This window comes from Rhincodon typus, chromosome 5 (assembly GCF_021869965.1).
Source record: "Rhincodon typus isolate 14 chromosome 5, sRhiTyp1.1, whole genome shotgun sequence".
Lineage (NCBI taxonomy): Eukaryota > Metazoa > Chordata > Chondrichthyes > Orectolobiformes > Rhincodontidae > Rhincodon > Rhincodon typus.
Genome location: NC_063336.1, coordinates 103,649,468 through 103,666,701, shown reverse-complemented (window position 1 = coordinate 103,666,701; position 17,234 = coordinate 103,649,468). Strand labels below are relative to the sequence as shown.

The 17,234-nt window shown below is 41.5% G+C and overlaps 1 protein-coding gene across 1 annotated transcript in view; it reads right to left on the bottom strand.

The window, feature by feature from the left end:
• Positions 1-17,234, bottom strand: part of asap2a (ArfGAP with SH3 domain, ankyrin repeat and PH domain 2a) — a 131,702-nt gene that overhangs the window by 90,279 nt on the left and 24,189 nt on the right. Inside the window, exons 2-3 of the mRNA XM_048597109.1 lie at positions 3,784-3,929; positions 1,773-1,847 (exon numbers count right to left, since the gene is read on the bottom strand). Of these exons, the coding sequence (XP_048453066.1) occupies positions 1,773-1,847; positions 3,784-3,929 (221 nt within the window). The remainder of the gene's footprint in view (positions 1-1,772; positions 1,848-3,783; positions 3,930-17,234) is intronic.

Genomic DNA, 17,234 nt, shown 5'->3' with positions numbered 1-17,234 from the left:
GAGAGAGAGGGCAAGGGCGCGAGAGAGAGAGGGCAAGGGCGCGAGAGAGAGAGGGCAAGGGCGCGAGAGAGAGAGGGCAAGGGCGCGAGAGCGAGGGCGAGAGAGCGAGGGCGAGAGGAACTGTAAGTGAGTCAGGGAGGGAGGGAGAGGGTGAGTGAGTGAGTCAGGGAGGGAGAGGGTGAGTTAGTGAGTCAGGGAGGGAGAGAGAGTCAGAGTGAGAGAGAGTCAGAGTGAGAGAGTCAGACAGAGACTTGTGGGGGCGGGGGGGAGACAGTACGTGTGCGTGTGCGTGTGGGCGAGCGAGTTGGGACAGAGAGAGAAAGTATGTGCACACGTGTTTGGGGGACAAAGGGGGAGACAGAGAGAGTGCGTGTCTCTGTGTGCGACCAACTCCAAACCAAAACACTGTTTCTAAACAAGGCCTCACACCTAAAATGCATTGTCTGATCTAAAATGTCACCTCTTCTTTACACTGATAATTACTTTAGTTCTCTCAGAGTGATGACTTGAAATAAATTCAGGGATTTACATATACATATTAATCAATTAACTGATTAAAAATTTAACAGTATCTTAGGTCTGTTTAATACATCCTAATCGGTTGTGTAACCCTTTGATCTTTTACTTATAATTTCTGCGTCTGATGCCACCCCTCTCACCAATACCTGGAGGAGGAGTGAGGCTCCAAAAGCATGTGTTTTCAAATAAACCTGTAGGACTATAACCTGGTGTTGTGTGATTTCTGACCTTGTCCACCCCGGTCCAACATCAGCACCTCCACATGTTGCTAGTTCAACTACTTTTAAGTTCAAAAAACAACAGATTTTGTTACCCAACTGTTTAAAGGGATTGTGTGTCTCTGTGAGCGAGGGCACATGCCAGCTGTCTTCAAGGGAGATCTTGTTGAATCTAATATCAATTAGGCTTTGATAAAAGCCACTAGCAGCCCTTCACCTCTAATCAAGACTCTGGGGGTATAAGTTCCACACAGCGAGTGCTACTGGCCAATCAGAAAAGGCAGCCATAGCTAGTGCTAGAAGAATACACAGGATTGCAGAGGATCCAGAAGCAAGGGATGCGAGATATGGAGGGAGTTCCTCAGGTTTCTGGTCACAAGAGAGAGAAACAGAAAGAAAGTGGAAGTGGGAATGCCTCTCAACAGAGAAACCTCTGCCCCATTTCCAGTCCCTCTATCAGGCACCATGTTTTAAATCATGCCCCATGCCTCACCTTAATTGGGTGCTTAAGGGCCTCAATTCATGGCAGAACGGTAAAGCAGAGAAAACAGTGGGATTTGGGTATGGAACTTCATTGTTCAATTAGGTGTTCTTTTTGCCTCTAACCTCCATCTCCAGGAACGCAAGATTCCACCCCATTTCTATAATATGCTATTAAGGAGAGATGAAATTAGATGGAGGAGGTTCATGCAGAACTTAAACAGGAATGCAACTGAGATTCTATGGTGTACAATACTATGGAATCCTATCCAAATCAGGTAATATGGTAATTCAAGCAGCTGGGAGGCAAACTTTTATTGATTTGAGATTTTTGACATGCTGCAGATTTTGTGGAAAAATAAAAATGTAGAAAACAAAATGAATATTCTAACTGGTCTTTTGATTTATAGTTCCCCTGGATCTTTGCTATAAGAGACTGGTTTATAGAAAAAAATTTTTATCTAACAGTATTCACAAATCTTCAGAACAGAAACATTTAAGGATTTTTGTTTCCTTTGTAAAGAGAGCTACAAAATAAAGTCACTATATTCTTACCCCTTTAACTCCTTTCAGATCTCCTTTCAGTAGGCTGTCCAGAGGAAAAGTGATGATATTGTTCATATTTTGAATCTATATGATAACAAAAAGCTGATGTTAAATACTGCAATTTAACCAGTTGTCAGCTTCTTGTATACAGCGATTATGGAAAATCTGAGTAAAATCTCAGATGGTACAAAACGTAGCCAAAAACCATTTTGAACAAATTAACTAAAGTTCAAATTTTAAGAGGAAATGCAATTTTCTAGAAAAGATTTGCACAGCAATAATGCGAAGTTTGTCTCTGTTTAACTAGAGCTTTTAAAATTTAGAATATCTGGTTGGCACAGATGATTTGGATCGAAGGGTCTGTTTCCGTGCTGTACAACTCTATGATTCTATGAATCTATAATAACTATTAACTCCATTTGGAAGTGGTATCTTAAGGAATCAATATGGGACGAATGGAAAAATTGTACACCAACATAATGAGCTGAATCTCATGTGAGCCTCATACATACTTTAGGGGAAAAAAGTTTCTACTATCAAAAGACAGTGGTTTGAGATATTTTCTTTCAGAAAAGAGAACTTCTGTCACAGTTCAACAATCTGCATTATGGAAATTACGCTTGTAATTTGAAAATATTTGTGTGTTCGTTCACTTGTTTGTGGGTAGGGGGTAATGAGAAAGCTGTTTATTCCAAATTATTAAACAACTAACCTTTCATCTGGTTTTTCAGGACAGGATTCAGACCTCCACAATTGGGAAGTTAGGCCATGCTGTCTTGGGGTATGCAATCCAAGATTTCAGCTGGCAACCCCAATTGATGATTGCAGCCCACAGTTTGTGAAGCCATAGTGTCTACTAAGATACTCAGAAGCAAGTTAAAAATATGCAGACAACTAAGCGCCTGACATCCCCTCACTGTTCTAGCAGAGGCCTTTTGGTTCTTGCTAACAGAGAAGTCTTCAAACCATGTTACACAACTGAAATTGGATATCTGACTGTTCCGATGCTTTGACAGTTTCCTGTCCAGCACGGAGGCAAAGAGGCAACCAGACATTCATTCCTTAAAAATATGCAATCCATTCATTTGCACCTCATTGTACAATTAGAAATAATTCAGTATTCCACATTAACAATATCCAACTTGTGTACAAGTTTGTAGTTTACATTGGAAAGGTATCAAAGCGGAGTAAATAAATGTTGATGCAATTCCAGGAATTTAATGATGCATGTGTGGAGAGCTGCTAATAATTTCTGGTCTGAGTGCTGCCTCTAAACACATGAATGGTGCCATTGGCCTCCAAGTCATTTGTTATGAATCTACTTGGACAGTGTCTTCCAGCACTTAAAAAACCTGACGTTCTCCATCACTTGGCATTTAGTCATAAATTTGCTCATTGATGGATGCAATTTTCAATGCAAGAAAATTGGTTCTAGATCTTTCTGAAACTGCTACTAGAAGATTTAGTTCCACACACTGGTTAACAAAGATTGTGATATAAAATTGTTTCTTCATGGAATAGTTAGTTCAGCTGGTGCCAGTTGGAATATGAAGAGATATAAACAGGAATTTTCAAACACAAATCACTATTTGATGTCACACTGAAGAAGTACTCAAGTCTGATTTGGTGCTGAAGTTGACTAGGCACTTTGAAAGGAAGACATACATCAGTTTCATTTTGTCGAAGGCAGAGCAGTTATCTCATATACTCTATAATACATTATTTATTTTCAGACAAAAGCATTTACAGCAAGCTGCTCCATGTGGCTTGAAAATCTTTAAATGAAGGGGATCTTTCTGGGGGGGTGCAATCAGGGAGATGACTGCATAATAGATCCATTACCCAATGATTAATTTGTGGGTCACTTCTAGAACGTATCACAAAATTTGATTGCCTTGGGAACTTGGAACAAATTCAATGCACTGGGAAAGCAAAGATATACAAGTCCACAATATGCACAATTACAATAGCAAGTCTGTCAAGAATTTAGAAACATGAGGATTTAAGTTTACAGCCTCACCTGATTTTTGAAAAGTGCAGTTAATTCTTTAGTGAAGACAGCAAACTTCAGAAAAGCTGTGCCTAAATCAGGATCATCACGGCATACACAATTGCCACCAAACTTCTCTAGTGCTTGTGTGTACTGTTCTTCATTTTCCACATGACCTGCACAGAAAGAACTGTATTAATAAAGTAGTAATTTCCACTCGTCTGTATAAATGCAACAGTTACGCAATCTATTTTTATTGAAACTGAGCAGCTCAACAATAAAAAAAATCTAATTGTCCTTATAAAAGTAATACATTACATTAGTGGAACAGACATGAAGCAAAAAAAACAAAATCACATCTTTCTGCATTATTTTAAATGATCCATCTGACAAAATACAATATGACAGATCCCCATGTACAGTAATACTAAATTGAAAATGTATGTAATATGGCAATAAAATGTTTTTCCAGCATTAAACCACCACGAACAATGTCTAAATGAATGACAGCTCAATTAAAATCTAATTTTTGCACAACGTGCTTTAATTTTTGGCATTGAGGGTGTAGCTAAATTATGAATCTATAAAACCTTACATCTGTCGGAATTCCTTCAATTTTCAACGTTTGTACAAAAACCGAAAGAATTGCGGACGCTGTAAAACAGAAACAAAAACAGAAATTGTTTCCTCAGTTCTGAGGAAGGGTCACCAGCCCTGAAACGTTAACTCTGATTTCTCTTCACAGACGCTGCCAGACCTGCTGAGCTTTTCCTGCAATTTCTGTTATTGTTCTATGTTTGTACGTTCTCCTTACCTTTTTCATTATAAATTCTGACTTCTATATTCTATGAAAACTTGCCTCTTTTTAACTACACTTTTTCCTGGGCAGGGTCTGCAGCAGAAGGTTGTACAGTAATTACCGCTTACACCATAAATGCACACAATGGAATTTATAATAGATTTTAAATCTAACTGCTTCAAAATGATAAATGTATTGTACCCATATGTCCTAATCCAGTTATCTCACATTCTCCAAAACCAGATTTACTGAGGATTTTTCTTGATGCAGATTCTTCTCAAGCAACCTCCGGGCAGAAGCTAATGCAGAAGTAATATTTCCAACAGACAATCAATTGAAACACTACACCTTTACTCATATTTAATCAAGTGCTTTCTACACAAGTAGATGCCTACCCTTTTCAAATAGTGGTATAAACATACAAAATAATCCCTAATTAAGGGTTTCAAAATCAATCTGGCCTTGAAACCGCTCACAGCACAAAATGCTTAATACTAAGCTGAAATTCCACATATACAGAAACTTCACCTTGAATATCTTCCTGTGTTTTTCTAGGATCTAGTACTTTTGTTTCAGACTTCCATTAATTTGAAATAAGTAAACAACTAAATAGCTGGACAGAAAATTCAAGCAAACACAATAGTAGTAGTGTCCCATGGTGGGATTTCAAGGCCATAACTTTTTAGATGGGACATTTTGACCCTTGGGTTTGTAACTTGTCAGATTCTAAGAAGCTCCAGAGAGCGCTAACTTTTAGAATACAATGATGGGTTACATCTAAAACATTAAATATTCACTTCTTTCAGAAACTCATTCACAACCTGTTAAATGTCTAGTATTTTCCGTTTCTTTTCAGATGCCCAGTGTTCACAATTCATACTTTTAAATCTAAACGCATACATTCCACAGATGACCTGGTAAGGGCTTAACTATGTTTCATACAACCTTTATAGAGATAGAGCCAGATATTCCAATGTCCAGACTCACGACAGTAGTGTAGACTGAAGTTGCAATCAGGACCATGCGGAATCCTAGACACAGCTGACTCTGTGTAAAACGCCCAGGAAACTGAAATTTTCTATCTGCAATTCTTCTGCATCAATGACTCTCTGGAAAAATTTGGAAGGGTCTGACTACAACTCTGCAGACCCCTGACATCCAGAACCCAACCAGACCCACTCTACAATCGTCCTGTCTGGTGGAAACACCTCCAACCACCAGCATAATTCATCAGGATGCAACACTGCACCCCCTACCCCAGACAGAAGCCTCCAAAACCCCATCCCACCAAACCAAACAATCACCCCGCCAGTGGTCCGACCATAGCCATTAAAAGTTGCTCTTTTGATTGGGTGCAGTTTAGTTGCAGTTTTAAAACAGATATTTACGGATACTTAGCTGAAGCTAGCTAAATTGCCAACCTGTTTAATGCAGTTTCAGAAGCCCTTGATTTAGGGACTATGAAAAGAAAGCTTCTTCAGTGCTGCTTTGTTGCATTAGAGTGCAACTGGAGTTTGATGGAATAGGAAGTCTGGTGAAACAAGGAGATGGTGATCAGTCCCTCCTTTACTCGCATTGGTGAGCACTTCTGCTCTTTAACATCAGAGTAAGCTCTTAGGGAATTTGCGACATAAGGAGAAGGAAAACCAGTTGGGGAGGAGACTCGGGGATCAGAAACATTTCAAAAATGTGAAATCACAGGATATGCTGTAAATTCATTGGTTGGTAAATAATTGCTGATTTCAAAACGGTTTCCAAGTTGCTTTCAAATTAAAAGGCAGATTGGAGAAATATTTCACAAGTTAAAAACTAAAGGCTAACAGGAAATCTTAAAAATATTAATTAAATTATTCAGAAATGCTGGGCCAGATGATGTGTTGTACTGTGTGATGTGGGAGATGGTAGACCCCACTGTGGGTCATTGTGATAACATTGTAGCAAATGTTGGTTGATTGGTGAGCTGGAGTCTGAATTTCCAACACGTCAGGGAGGGAGAAAGTAACCTGAATGCTGTGTTTCAGGTGGCGGTGACATCCTGTAGGTTAAGTACTTTGAATATGGCCAGTGTTCAGGGATAGGAGGCTGTGACTACAAGTGAGGCAAGTAGAGGGATCCTGAATTTAACTCTTGACCTTGTCCAACAGGTATGAAGTACTTGTTCTCTGTGTGAATGAGCAAAAGGACTTTAGGGAGGATGGGCAAACTGACCACTGCACTGTGGTATAGAAGGCCATTTAATTGTGAGGAACAAAACGAAAAAAAAAGGGGATTCTATCATTAGGGGTAATAGATAGCATCCTCTGTAAGCAGGAGAAAATCCCACAAGATGTGTTGCCTGCCAGGCAAGATAAGGGACATTTCCAACTGGCGTGAAAGGATATTAAAGTGGGAGACAGAGGATCCAGTTGTTGTGGTCCATGCAAGAGATCCTATTTGAGAAATATCATAAATTAGGAACAAAATTCAAGAACAGCACCTTGAGGGTCATGATCTTTGGATTATTGCCTGAGCTAAGTGAAAACTAGCAGAGACTAGAAATTTACCTGGCAAGTAAATGTGTGGCTAAAGGTGTGGGAAAGAGGGGTCCCATTTTGTGGAACATGCCTAGTACCAATATCCGAGAGGAAAGGCTAAATAGGGTGGTCACAAGGACTTTAAACTAGTAAACACGGGAGCAGGCTCAAGGCTAAGTCAATACAGTTTCAAAGTCAAGTTACATGACAGAGTATAGAAACGTTCAGGAATTCTACTTCAGGTACAGCAGGTCATGACAAAACCGTAAGCAGCGCATCAATTAAACTGGAAGAAAAACAATAACATATGAATAAAGCATTAGTCCTGAGAGGCAGGTTACAGTGTATGGCCCAAATAAGCATTCTATATATGAATGCACGTAGCATAAGGAATAAATTGAGCTTCAGGCACATTCAGGAGATTATTATATGACAGCCATTAATGAGACATGGTTGCAGGATGGTCAGGATTTGGAACTAAACATACTAGGTTCTAAGGTTTACAATGATGGACAGGGAAAATGGTAGAGGAGGTGGAGTAGCCTTACTGATGAGAGACACAATTACTTCAATGGAGAGGAAGGATAAAAAAAGAGGGGGGAAACATTCAATGGAAACAGTATGGGTGGAATTGAGGAACAGTAAAAGATCTAAAACTGTAATAGGCGTTGTGTACAGACTCCCTGGCAGTAGTTCTGAAGTGCTAGATTTTATAATTGCAGAAATCAGGCAAGTATAGCAAAACCAAGTGTAGTATTAATGGGGGATTGGGAGAGGCAGATAAGCGCCTGTCAGAAAGGTAGTAAATCTCTGGAGTATGCCCAGGATGGTGTCCTACAGTAATATGTCCTGGGTGCAATAAGGAGGCAAACAATAATGGATTTAATAATGAATAATGAGGCGGATTTAATTACTTCAATAATGAGGAACCTAATTGTGCTTAAATATTTATCAAAAAATATCAAAACAATGGCACTTTAAAAAAGGAAGACAGACAAAGGCAGTGGCAGTAACCACATGGGAAGTGATTCAAAGGGAAAAAGAAGCTAACATTGCTGTCTGACCCAGCAGTGAATCTGCACAGCTGACTATTCTGCTGTTGGACTTCAAGTATCTCTGGACATCGGAGTCTGTCTAAGAGAAATTAACAAACAGCCAAATTCACAGCAGACCTTGGAGAAACCTGTGTGGGAGAGCTCACAGCAGGGGAGCAGCAAAGTCACTTTTTGAAGAGTAACGTTACTGTTTATTTTGTAAAGCTACAATACTGAATACAGTGGGTTCTTTTTTGATTATGTTTTTATTGAGATCTGTCTCTTGATTAAATGATAAAAATAAAACCTAGATACTAAGTTAGCCTGGAGCAGTGATTTTTAGAGAAGTAAGACTGTGCTATTTTCTGGGTCTGCAGATAATTAAGGTGCAGTGATGGCTCTACCTGTTGGATGTGGGAGATTAGAGAATGTTTCCATGTTTCTGACGATTGTCTGCAGGAAGTGTTTGGTTGCAAATCCTATTGGATCACATGGATTGGTTGCAGTGGCAGTTAGAGCCAACGAGTTATTCACAGACGGTTTGGGGGGGCGGGGGGGAGCGGGGAATGAATGGCAGCTGTTGGGAGGGAGAAAAACCCACATATACACAGTCAGGTGGATGGATTACTGCCAGGAAAGGTAGGAGAGGGAGGCTGGTTGTGCAGGAGTCTCCCGTGGCCATCCCCGTCCCAAACAAGTGTACTGTTTTGGAAAACGTAGGGACTGATGGACTCTCAGGGGAATGTAGCATGGACGCTAGATTTCTGGTACTGAGATTGCTTTAATGCAACAAGGGTACATCAGATGTGAAGTGATTGATTGTCATAGGAGACTCTATTCAGAGGCACAGGGTTGCTGGGAGGGACCTAGGGAGATAGTGAGGAAAGAGATCAGTCTGAGACTGGTACAGTTGGGAAAAGGAGCAAGTCAACAGTCTGGGCAGACAGGATCAAAGCAGAAAACGAGGTAGGACTGATAAATTAAACTGCATTATTTCAAAGCAAGAGACATTGTGGGTAAGGCAGATGAACTCCGTACAGTTGGGAACATAGGACTGGGATATCATAGCAATTACAGAGACACGGCTCAAGGATGGACAGGACTGGCAGGCTTAATGTTCCAGGATATACACGCTGTAGGAAGGATAGAGGAGGGGGCAAGAGAGCAGGGGGAGTGGCATTTTTGATTAAGGATAACATTACTGCTGTACTTGGGGAGAATATTCCTGGGAATACGTCTAGGGAAGTTATTTGGCTGGAACTGAGAAATAAGAAAGGAATGATCATCACATTAGGATTGTACTATATACCACCACCACACCCCCGACCCCCTAAAAGTCAGCGGGAAATTGAGAAACAAATTTGTAAGGAAATCTCAGTTATCTGTAGGGATAGTATGGTGGTTATGGTAAGGCATTTTAACTTTCTAAACATGGTCTAGGACTGCCATAGTGTTAAGGGCTTGGATGGAGAGGAATTTGTTAAGCATGCACAAGAAAAATTTCCGATTCAGTATCTGGATGCACCTACCAGAGAAGGTGCAAAACTTTGACTACTGTTGGGAAATAAGGCAGGGCGGGTGACTGAGCTGTCAGTGGGGGAGCACTTTGGGGCCAGTGATCACAATTCTACGAGTTTTAAAACAGTGATGGAAAAGGGTCGACTGGATCTAAAAGCTGAAGTTCTAAACTGGAGGAAGGCCAATTTTGACAGTATTAGGCAAGAACTTTCAAAAGTTGATTGGAGGTAGATGTTTGCAGGTAAAAGCATGGCTGGAAAATGGGAAGCCTCCAAAAATGAGATAACGAGAATCCAGGGACGGTATATTCCTGTTAGGGTGAAGGGCAAGGCTGGTAGATTTTGGGAATGCTGTATGACTAGAAAAAATGAGGTTTTGGTCAAGAAAAAGGAGGTAATGTATGTCAAGTATAGATAGCAGAGATCAAGTGAATCCCTAGAAGGGCATAAAGGCAGTAGGAGTATACTTAAAGAGAGAAATCAGCAGAGCAAAAAGGGGACACGAAATAGCTTTGGCAAGTAGGGTTATGGAGAATCCAAAGGGATTATACAAATGCGTTAAGGTCAAAAGGGTAACTAGGGAAAGCAAAGGGCCACTTAAAGATCAACAAGGCCACCCATGTGTGGAACTGCAGGAGATAGGGAAGATACTGAATGAGTATTTTGCATCAGTGTTTACTGTGGAGAAGGATTTAGAAGGTATAGAATGTGGAGAAATAAATAGCGCCATCTTAATGTCCATATTACAGAGGAGGTGGTGTTGAGCGTCTCAAAACGCATGAAAGGTGGATAAAGGGGACCTCATCAGTTGTACCTTAGAACTCTGTGGGAAGCTAGGGAAGTGATTGCCGGGCATCTTACTGAGATATTTGTATCATAGGTAGCCACAGGTGAGGTGCCGGAAGAATTGGGGGTTGGCTAACATGGTGCCACCATCTAAGGAAGGTGGTAAGGGAATCATACACCAGTGAGCCTGACATCGGCGGTGGGCAACTTGTTGAAAGGAATCCTGGGGGACAGGATTTACATGTATTTGGAAAGACAAGGACTGATTAGGGATAGTCAATGTGGCTTTGTGCGCGAGAAATAGTATCTCATTAACTTGATTGAGTTTTTTTTTGAAGAAGTAATGAAGAGGATTGAGGGAAAAGTGGTAGATATGATCTACATGGACTTCAGTAAGGCATTCAACAAAGTTCTTTGTTGCAGACCGGCCCTGACAACATTACGGCAATAGTACTGAAGACATGTGCTCCAGAACTTGCCGCTCCCCTAGCCAAGCTGTTCCAGTACAGTTACAACACTGGTATCTACCCGACAATATGGAAAATTGCCCAAGTATGCCCTGTAGGCAAAAGGCAAGACAAATCCAACCTAGCCAATTACCGCCCCATCAGTCTCCTCTCGATCGTCAGCAAAGTGATGGAAGGTGTCATCAACAGTGCTATCAAGCAGCACCTGCTCAGAAATAACCTGCTCAGTGACGCCCAGTTTGGGTTCTGCCAGGGCCACTCAGCTCCTGATCTTATTACAGCCTTGGTTCAAACATGGACAAAAGAGCTGAAATTCCAGAGGTGAGGGGACAGTGACAGCCCTTGATATCAAGGCTGCATTCGATCGCGTGTGGCATCAAAGAGCCCTGGCAAACTGGAATCAATAGGTATCAGGGAACAAACGCTCCGGTGGTTGGAGTCATACCTGACACATAGGAAGATGGTCGTGGTTGTGGGAGGTCAATCATCTCAGCTCCAGGACTTCTCTGCAGGAGTTCCTCAGGGTAGTGTCCTAGGCCCAACCATCTTCAGCTGCTTCAATGACCTTCCCTCCATCATAAGGTCAGAAGTGGGGATGTTCGCTGATGATTGCACAATGTTCAGCACCATTCGTGGCTCCCCAGATACTGAAGCAGTCCCATGTTCACATGCTACAAGATCTGGATAATATCCAGGCTTGGGCTGACAAGTGGCAAGTGACATTCGTGCCACACAAATGCCAGGCTATGACCATCACCAATAAGAAACAATCTATCCACCGTCCCTTGACATTCAATGGTGTTACCATCACTGAATCCCCCACTATCAACATCCTGTGGGTTACCATTGACCAGAAACTCAACTGGACTCACCACATTAACAGAGTGGCTACAAGAGCAGGCCAGAAGCTGGAATACTGCGGCGACTAACTCACCTCCTGACTCCTCAAAGACTGTCCACCATCTACAAGGCACAAGTCAGGAGTGTGATGGAATACTCCCCACTTGCCTGGATGAGTGCATCCCCAACAACACTGCAGAAGCTTGACACCATCCAGGACAGAGCAGTCTGCTTGATTGGCACTACACCTACAAGCATTCACTCCCTCCACCACCAACGATCAGTAGCAGCAATGTGTACTATTTACAAGATGCACTGCAGAAATTCACCAAAGATCCTCAGACAGCACCTTCCAAACCCACAACCTCTTCCATTTAGAAGGACAAGGGCAGTAGATATATGGGAACACCACCACCTCCAAGTCATCTTCCAAGTCACTCACCATCCTGACTTGGAAACATATTGCCATTCCTTCACTGTCGCTGGGTCAAAATCCTGGAATTCCCTCCCTAATAGCATGGTGGGTCAACCCACAGCAGGAGGACTGCAGCGGTTCAAAAAGACAGCTCACCACCATGTTCTCAAGGGCAACCAGGGATGGGCAAGAAATGCTGGCCAGCCAGCGACGCCCACATCCCACAAATGAATAAGAAAAAGCGGTTAGCAAGGTTAGATTACAGGGAATACAGAACTTGCTCAAAGGTAGAAGATGGGTAGTGGTGGAAGGTTGCTTTTCAGGCTGGAGGCCTGTGGCCAGCAGTGTGCCACAAGGATTGGTGCTGAGTCCACTGCTTTTTCTTATGCATATAAATGATCTGGATGTGAACGCAGGAGGTATGGTTAGTAAGTTTGCAGGTGACACCAAAATTGGTGGTGTAGTGAACAGCTAAGAAGGTTACCTCCGAGTACAATGGGATCTTGATCAGATTGGCCAATGGTCCGAGGAGTGACAGATGGAGTTTAATTTAAATAAATGCGAGGTGTTGCATATGGAAAGGCAAATCAGGGCAGAACTTATGCACTCAATGGTAAGGTCCTGGGGAGCGCTGCTGAACAATGACCTTGAAGTGGAGGTTCCTAGTTCCTTGAAAGTGGAGTCTCACATATACAGGATAGTGAAGGCAGCCTTTGGTATGCTTGCCTTTATTGGTCAGTGCATTAAATATCCGAGTTGGGACATTCGTTTGGCCATCTTTGGAATACCTTGTGCAATTCTGGTCTCCCTGCTATAGAAAGGATTTTGTGAAACTTGAAAGGGTTCAGAAAAGATTTACAAGAATGTTGACAGGGTCAAAAGGTTTGAGCTATAGGGAGAGGCTGAATAGGTTGGGGTTATTTTCCTTGGAGCTTTGGAGGCTAAGGGGTGACCTTATAGAGGTTTAATAAAATCATGACGGGCATGGATAGGGTAAATAGAAAAGGTCTTTTTCCTGGGGTGGGAGTCCAAAACTAGAGGACATTGGTTTAGAGAGGGAGGGGTGAGAGGGGAAAGATTTAAAACGGACCTCAGGGGCAACCTTTTCATGCAGAGGATGGTGCGTATATGTAATGAGCTGTCACAGGAAGTGGGGAAGGCTGGTACAATTATAATATTTAAAAGGCATCTGGATGGGTAAATGAATAGGAAGGGTTTAGAGGGATATGGGCCAAATGCTGGCAAATGGGGCTGGATTTATCTAGGATCTGATCAGCATAGGCAAGTTGGAGCGAAGAATCTGTTTCTGCGCTGTACATCTGTGTGACAATGACTCTAAATAGTGATCATAATGTGACTGAGTTCAATGTAACAAGCATGAACCAGCTAGAATTTTACATTTAGGCAAGGCCGACTTTCATGAGACGAGACAGATGGTCCACAGTAAACTGGGAAAATGGACTCATAGGCAAAGCAACTGAAAACATTGGAGGATATTTAAAGGAACATATAACACTACACAAAATCAGTTTATTCCCTGAGCTCCATTTCACAGGAGAAAAAAACAGCCATGGACAACTGAAGAGATAAGGGTCAACATAAAACTGAAAAGGATTAGAAAATGCAATAAATCAGCATACGTCCTGCTAAATGGTAGAAATATAAAGACAAGTGAAGGCCCACAAACTTCACTTCTGCTCTCAAAAGTCATCTAAACATTAGCTTGCTCTCTCTCTCCCCATAGATACTGCCTGACCCGTTGTGACCTCCAGCATTTTTTGTTTTCAATACCGATCTAAAAATAACCCATTTTCTGGCTGTTTCCATAAACTTGTAAAACTATCCCAAGTACAATTCGAGCTACAATTGTGCCTGGAAATGACCATTCTCAAGAGCCTAAATGCCTTCCCTTGACTTCAATGACATAGTTATCACTTAATTCTCGTTCCTGTGACTCCCCCTCAGCCTCACTTTCAATATTTTGAATGGTCATGAATAACTACTATGGTTACTAGGGCTGGCTAATAATTGATTATTCTGCAGGAATTGACTCGTCTCCTGATTCACCAAAGCCTTTCCACCATCTACAAAACATGTCAAAGTGACTAAGTACTTTCCATTTGCATGGATGAGGTAACTCTAACAGTCAAAACTCTCAACATTCAGTTCGCTTGATCAGCATCTTATCCTCCACCACTAAAACAATGTGGCTGCAGTGTGTCACTTACAAGATGTACTACAGCAACTTGCAAAGTCTTCTTCAACAGAATTATCAAACCCATAGACTTTAAAGGCAGGCTCATGGGATCACCAACCAGTCACATACCATTTTGACTTGTAAACAGATTGCTCTTCAAGGACGCTGGACCAAAATCATAGCCACTTCCTATTCAACAATATCAGAATACACGCACCACTAGAACTGTAGCAGTTCAAAACAGTAGCTCACTACCACTTTCTCTTCTAACTGATGAGCAATACTCATTCACATGCTGTAAATGAATAGATTATTATAACCACAAGTTACAAAAAGGATCTAGGGATTAAGACTGTCAAAGCCCTAGAAGTAGTAATTAAGGTTAACAAAGTTATATTAAAATAGAAACAACAGATTTTTTTCTAGAGTCCTGGAATCATACAATACAGAGTCAGGCCCTTCGGTCCACTTGGCCATGCCAATCAGGTTTTTCAAACTAAACTAGTCCCATTTGTCTGCATTTGACCCATATCCCTCTAACCTTCCCTATTCATGTACCTGTTCAAATTTCTATTAAATGCTCTAACTCTACCAATTCCTCTGGCAACTCTATCCATATACAAGCAAAAACAGCAATGTCAGGTCTATACAAGACTTGCAGTGAAGTGATTTAACACATTATCCACTTAATACTCATGTGTAAAATTACTAAATAGTGATGCGTACTTCGTACAGTAACTTCAAAACCTCAGACATAAGTACAACATGACGTCCCAACTCCCGAACATCCATACTTCTAATACGAGGACACCTGCGAGCAGGAGATAAAACAGACAACTGTGAAATAGTAACTAATAGCCATGAGCTCTGGAGGCTTGTTTATCTTCTCATTTCTTTTAAACACAATGTTCAGCTGATCAAGAAGAGGCCCCAGTATATTGTGGCCTTCTCAGTCCACTATTATTTTGCAGAAAGAAGCCACACTAGGATTATGCTTAACGGAGTTGGGCAGCACAGTGGTTCAGTAGTTAGCACTGCTGCCTCACAGCGCTAGGGACCTGGGTTCGATTCCACCCTTAGGCGACTGTGCAAACTCCACACATTTCCACCCACCCCATCTGTGTGGGTTTCTGTCAGGTGCTCCGGTTTCCTCCTATAGTCCAAAGATGTACAGGTTAGGTGGATTGGCCATGCTAAATTACCCATAGTGTTCAGGGATGTGTAGGTTAGGTGGGTTACAAGGAAAGGATAGGGGGATGGGTCTGGGTGGGATGCTCTGAGGGTTGGTCTGGACTTGTCAGGCCAAAGGGCCTGTTTCCACACTGTAGGGATTCTATGATCTATGATTAATGGCACAAACCATGATCTAATGATATGGAAGACTGTCACTATGTTCAGGGAATATCCACTGGAAGGAACAAACAGTGATCAAACAAACAGTATTAATGGAAATGGCAAATTGAATTTTACTGTTGTTTGGTGCTGATAAATGTATAACACTTCTTACCAAAAATGGTATTAAGCTAATACAGAAATATGCACTTTGTTTTATAATGTTTAGACAGGTAATTTTTTTGAAAATTCTGCTCTGTAAGGAACAAACAGATACATGTGCTTTGATCACTGAATAAAGCATGGGGGAAATAAAACATACAGCAAGCTCATTAACATGAATGTTAAGTCCAATGCTAAAGAAAGAATAGTTGCTCATTACTGAACTTTGGTTTGTCTTCTTATATACAAAGGACTGATTAGCAGATGGAATGTTTGAATGTTTTCAGAATCATCTCCAATTACAAAGCCATTAACTGTAAAAGCAGTCTCTAAAGAACTGCACAAGCTATTATAGCCACAATGCAAAGTATTCATCCCATTTTAACACACTTACACATGAGCTAAGAATGTCACTTCAACTCATTTTTTCTAAGGTGTGGCTGACCGGACCAGCTGTCACTGGTCAACAACAGGCCAGCAGCCAGCTGTCTGAACACAGTAGTAGTACTGTTCCCATAAGGTCAGTTTTCATGAATATATCCTCTCCACAATTTAACAGTCAACAGCTGCCATTTGAGTGGAAACTTGAACCCAAATTTTCTGTTGAGGTTTGCTTAAAACAGATGGATGTTGGATGATTTTTTTGTCAGAAAAATTTTCAGGGGCAAGTAGTACCTGAAATTTCAAATCAAGACCCAGATTATTTTGTCACAAGCATAAGTGCATAACAAGCTGTCTTGAACTTTAATTTTAAAAAAAACTGAGGTTTTGGGGAAGGGCAGGAAAAATGTTTATAAGAATTTCTCCTAACTATTAATTTTCAACAAAGATGCAAAGTTCAGAAAACATAGATTGACTTGTCCAATTCATGTCAAATCTCAATATTTTTGAGATGGTTCCACAGGAATATTTTGGTATAATAGGTAAGAACCTATGGAAGCTACGATGAGCTCAGAAGTTTAAAGTGCTTATCTTAGCTGTTATGGAGATGTATCAAGACAGCATATGAAGGGGAGCTCGAACAGTTCATCCACTTCACTAACACCTTCCACCCCAACCTTAAGTTTACCTGGACCATCTCTAACACCTCTCTCCCCTTCCTGGACCTCTCCGTCTCCATATGTGGCAACCACCTAGAAACCGATATTCATTTCAAGCCCACTGACTCCCACAGCTACCCAGAATACTCCTCCTCCCACCCACCTTCCTGCAAAAATCCTATCCCCTATTCCCAATTCCTTCGCCTCCGCCGCATCTCCTCCCAGGATGAGGCATTCCACTCTCGTACATCTCAGTTGTCCTCGTTTTTCAAGGACCGTAACTTCCCCCCCTCAGTGGTCGAGAATGCCCTCAACCGTATCTCCCACATCTCCCGCAACTCATCCCTCACACCCCGTCCACGCAATAAGAACCAAAAAA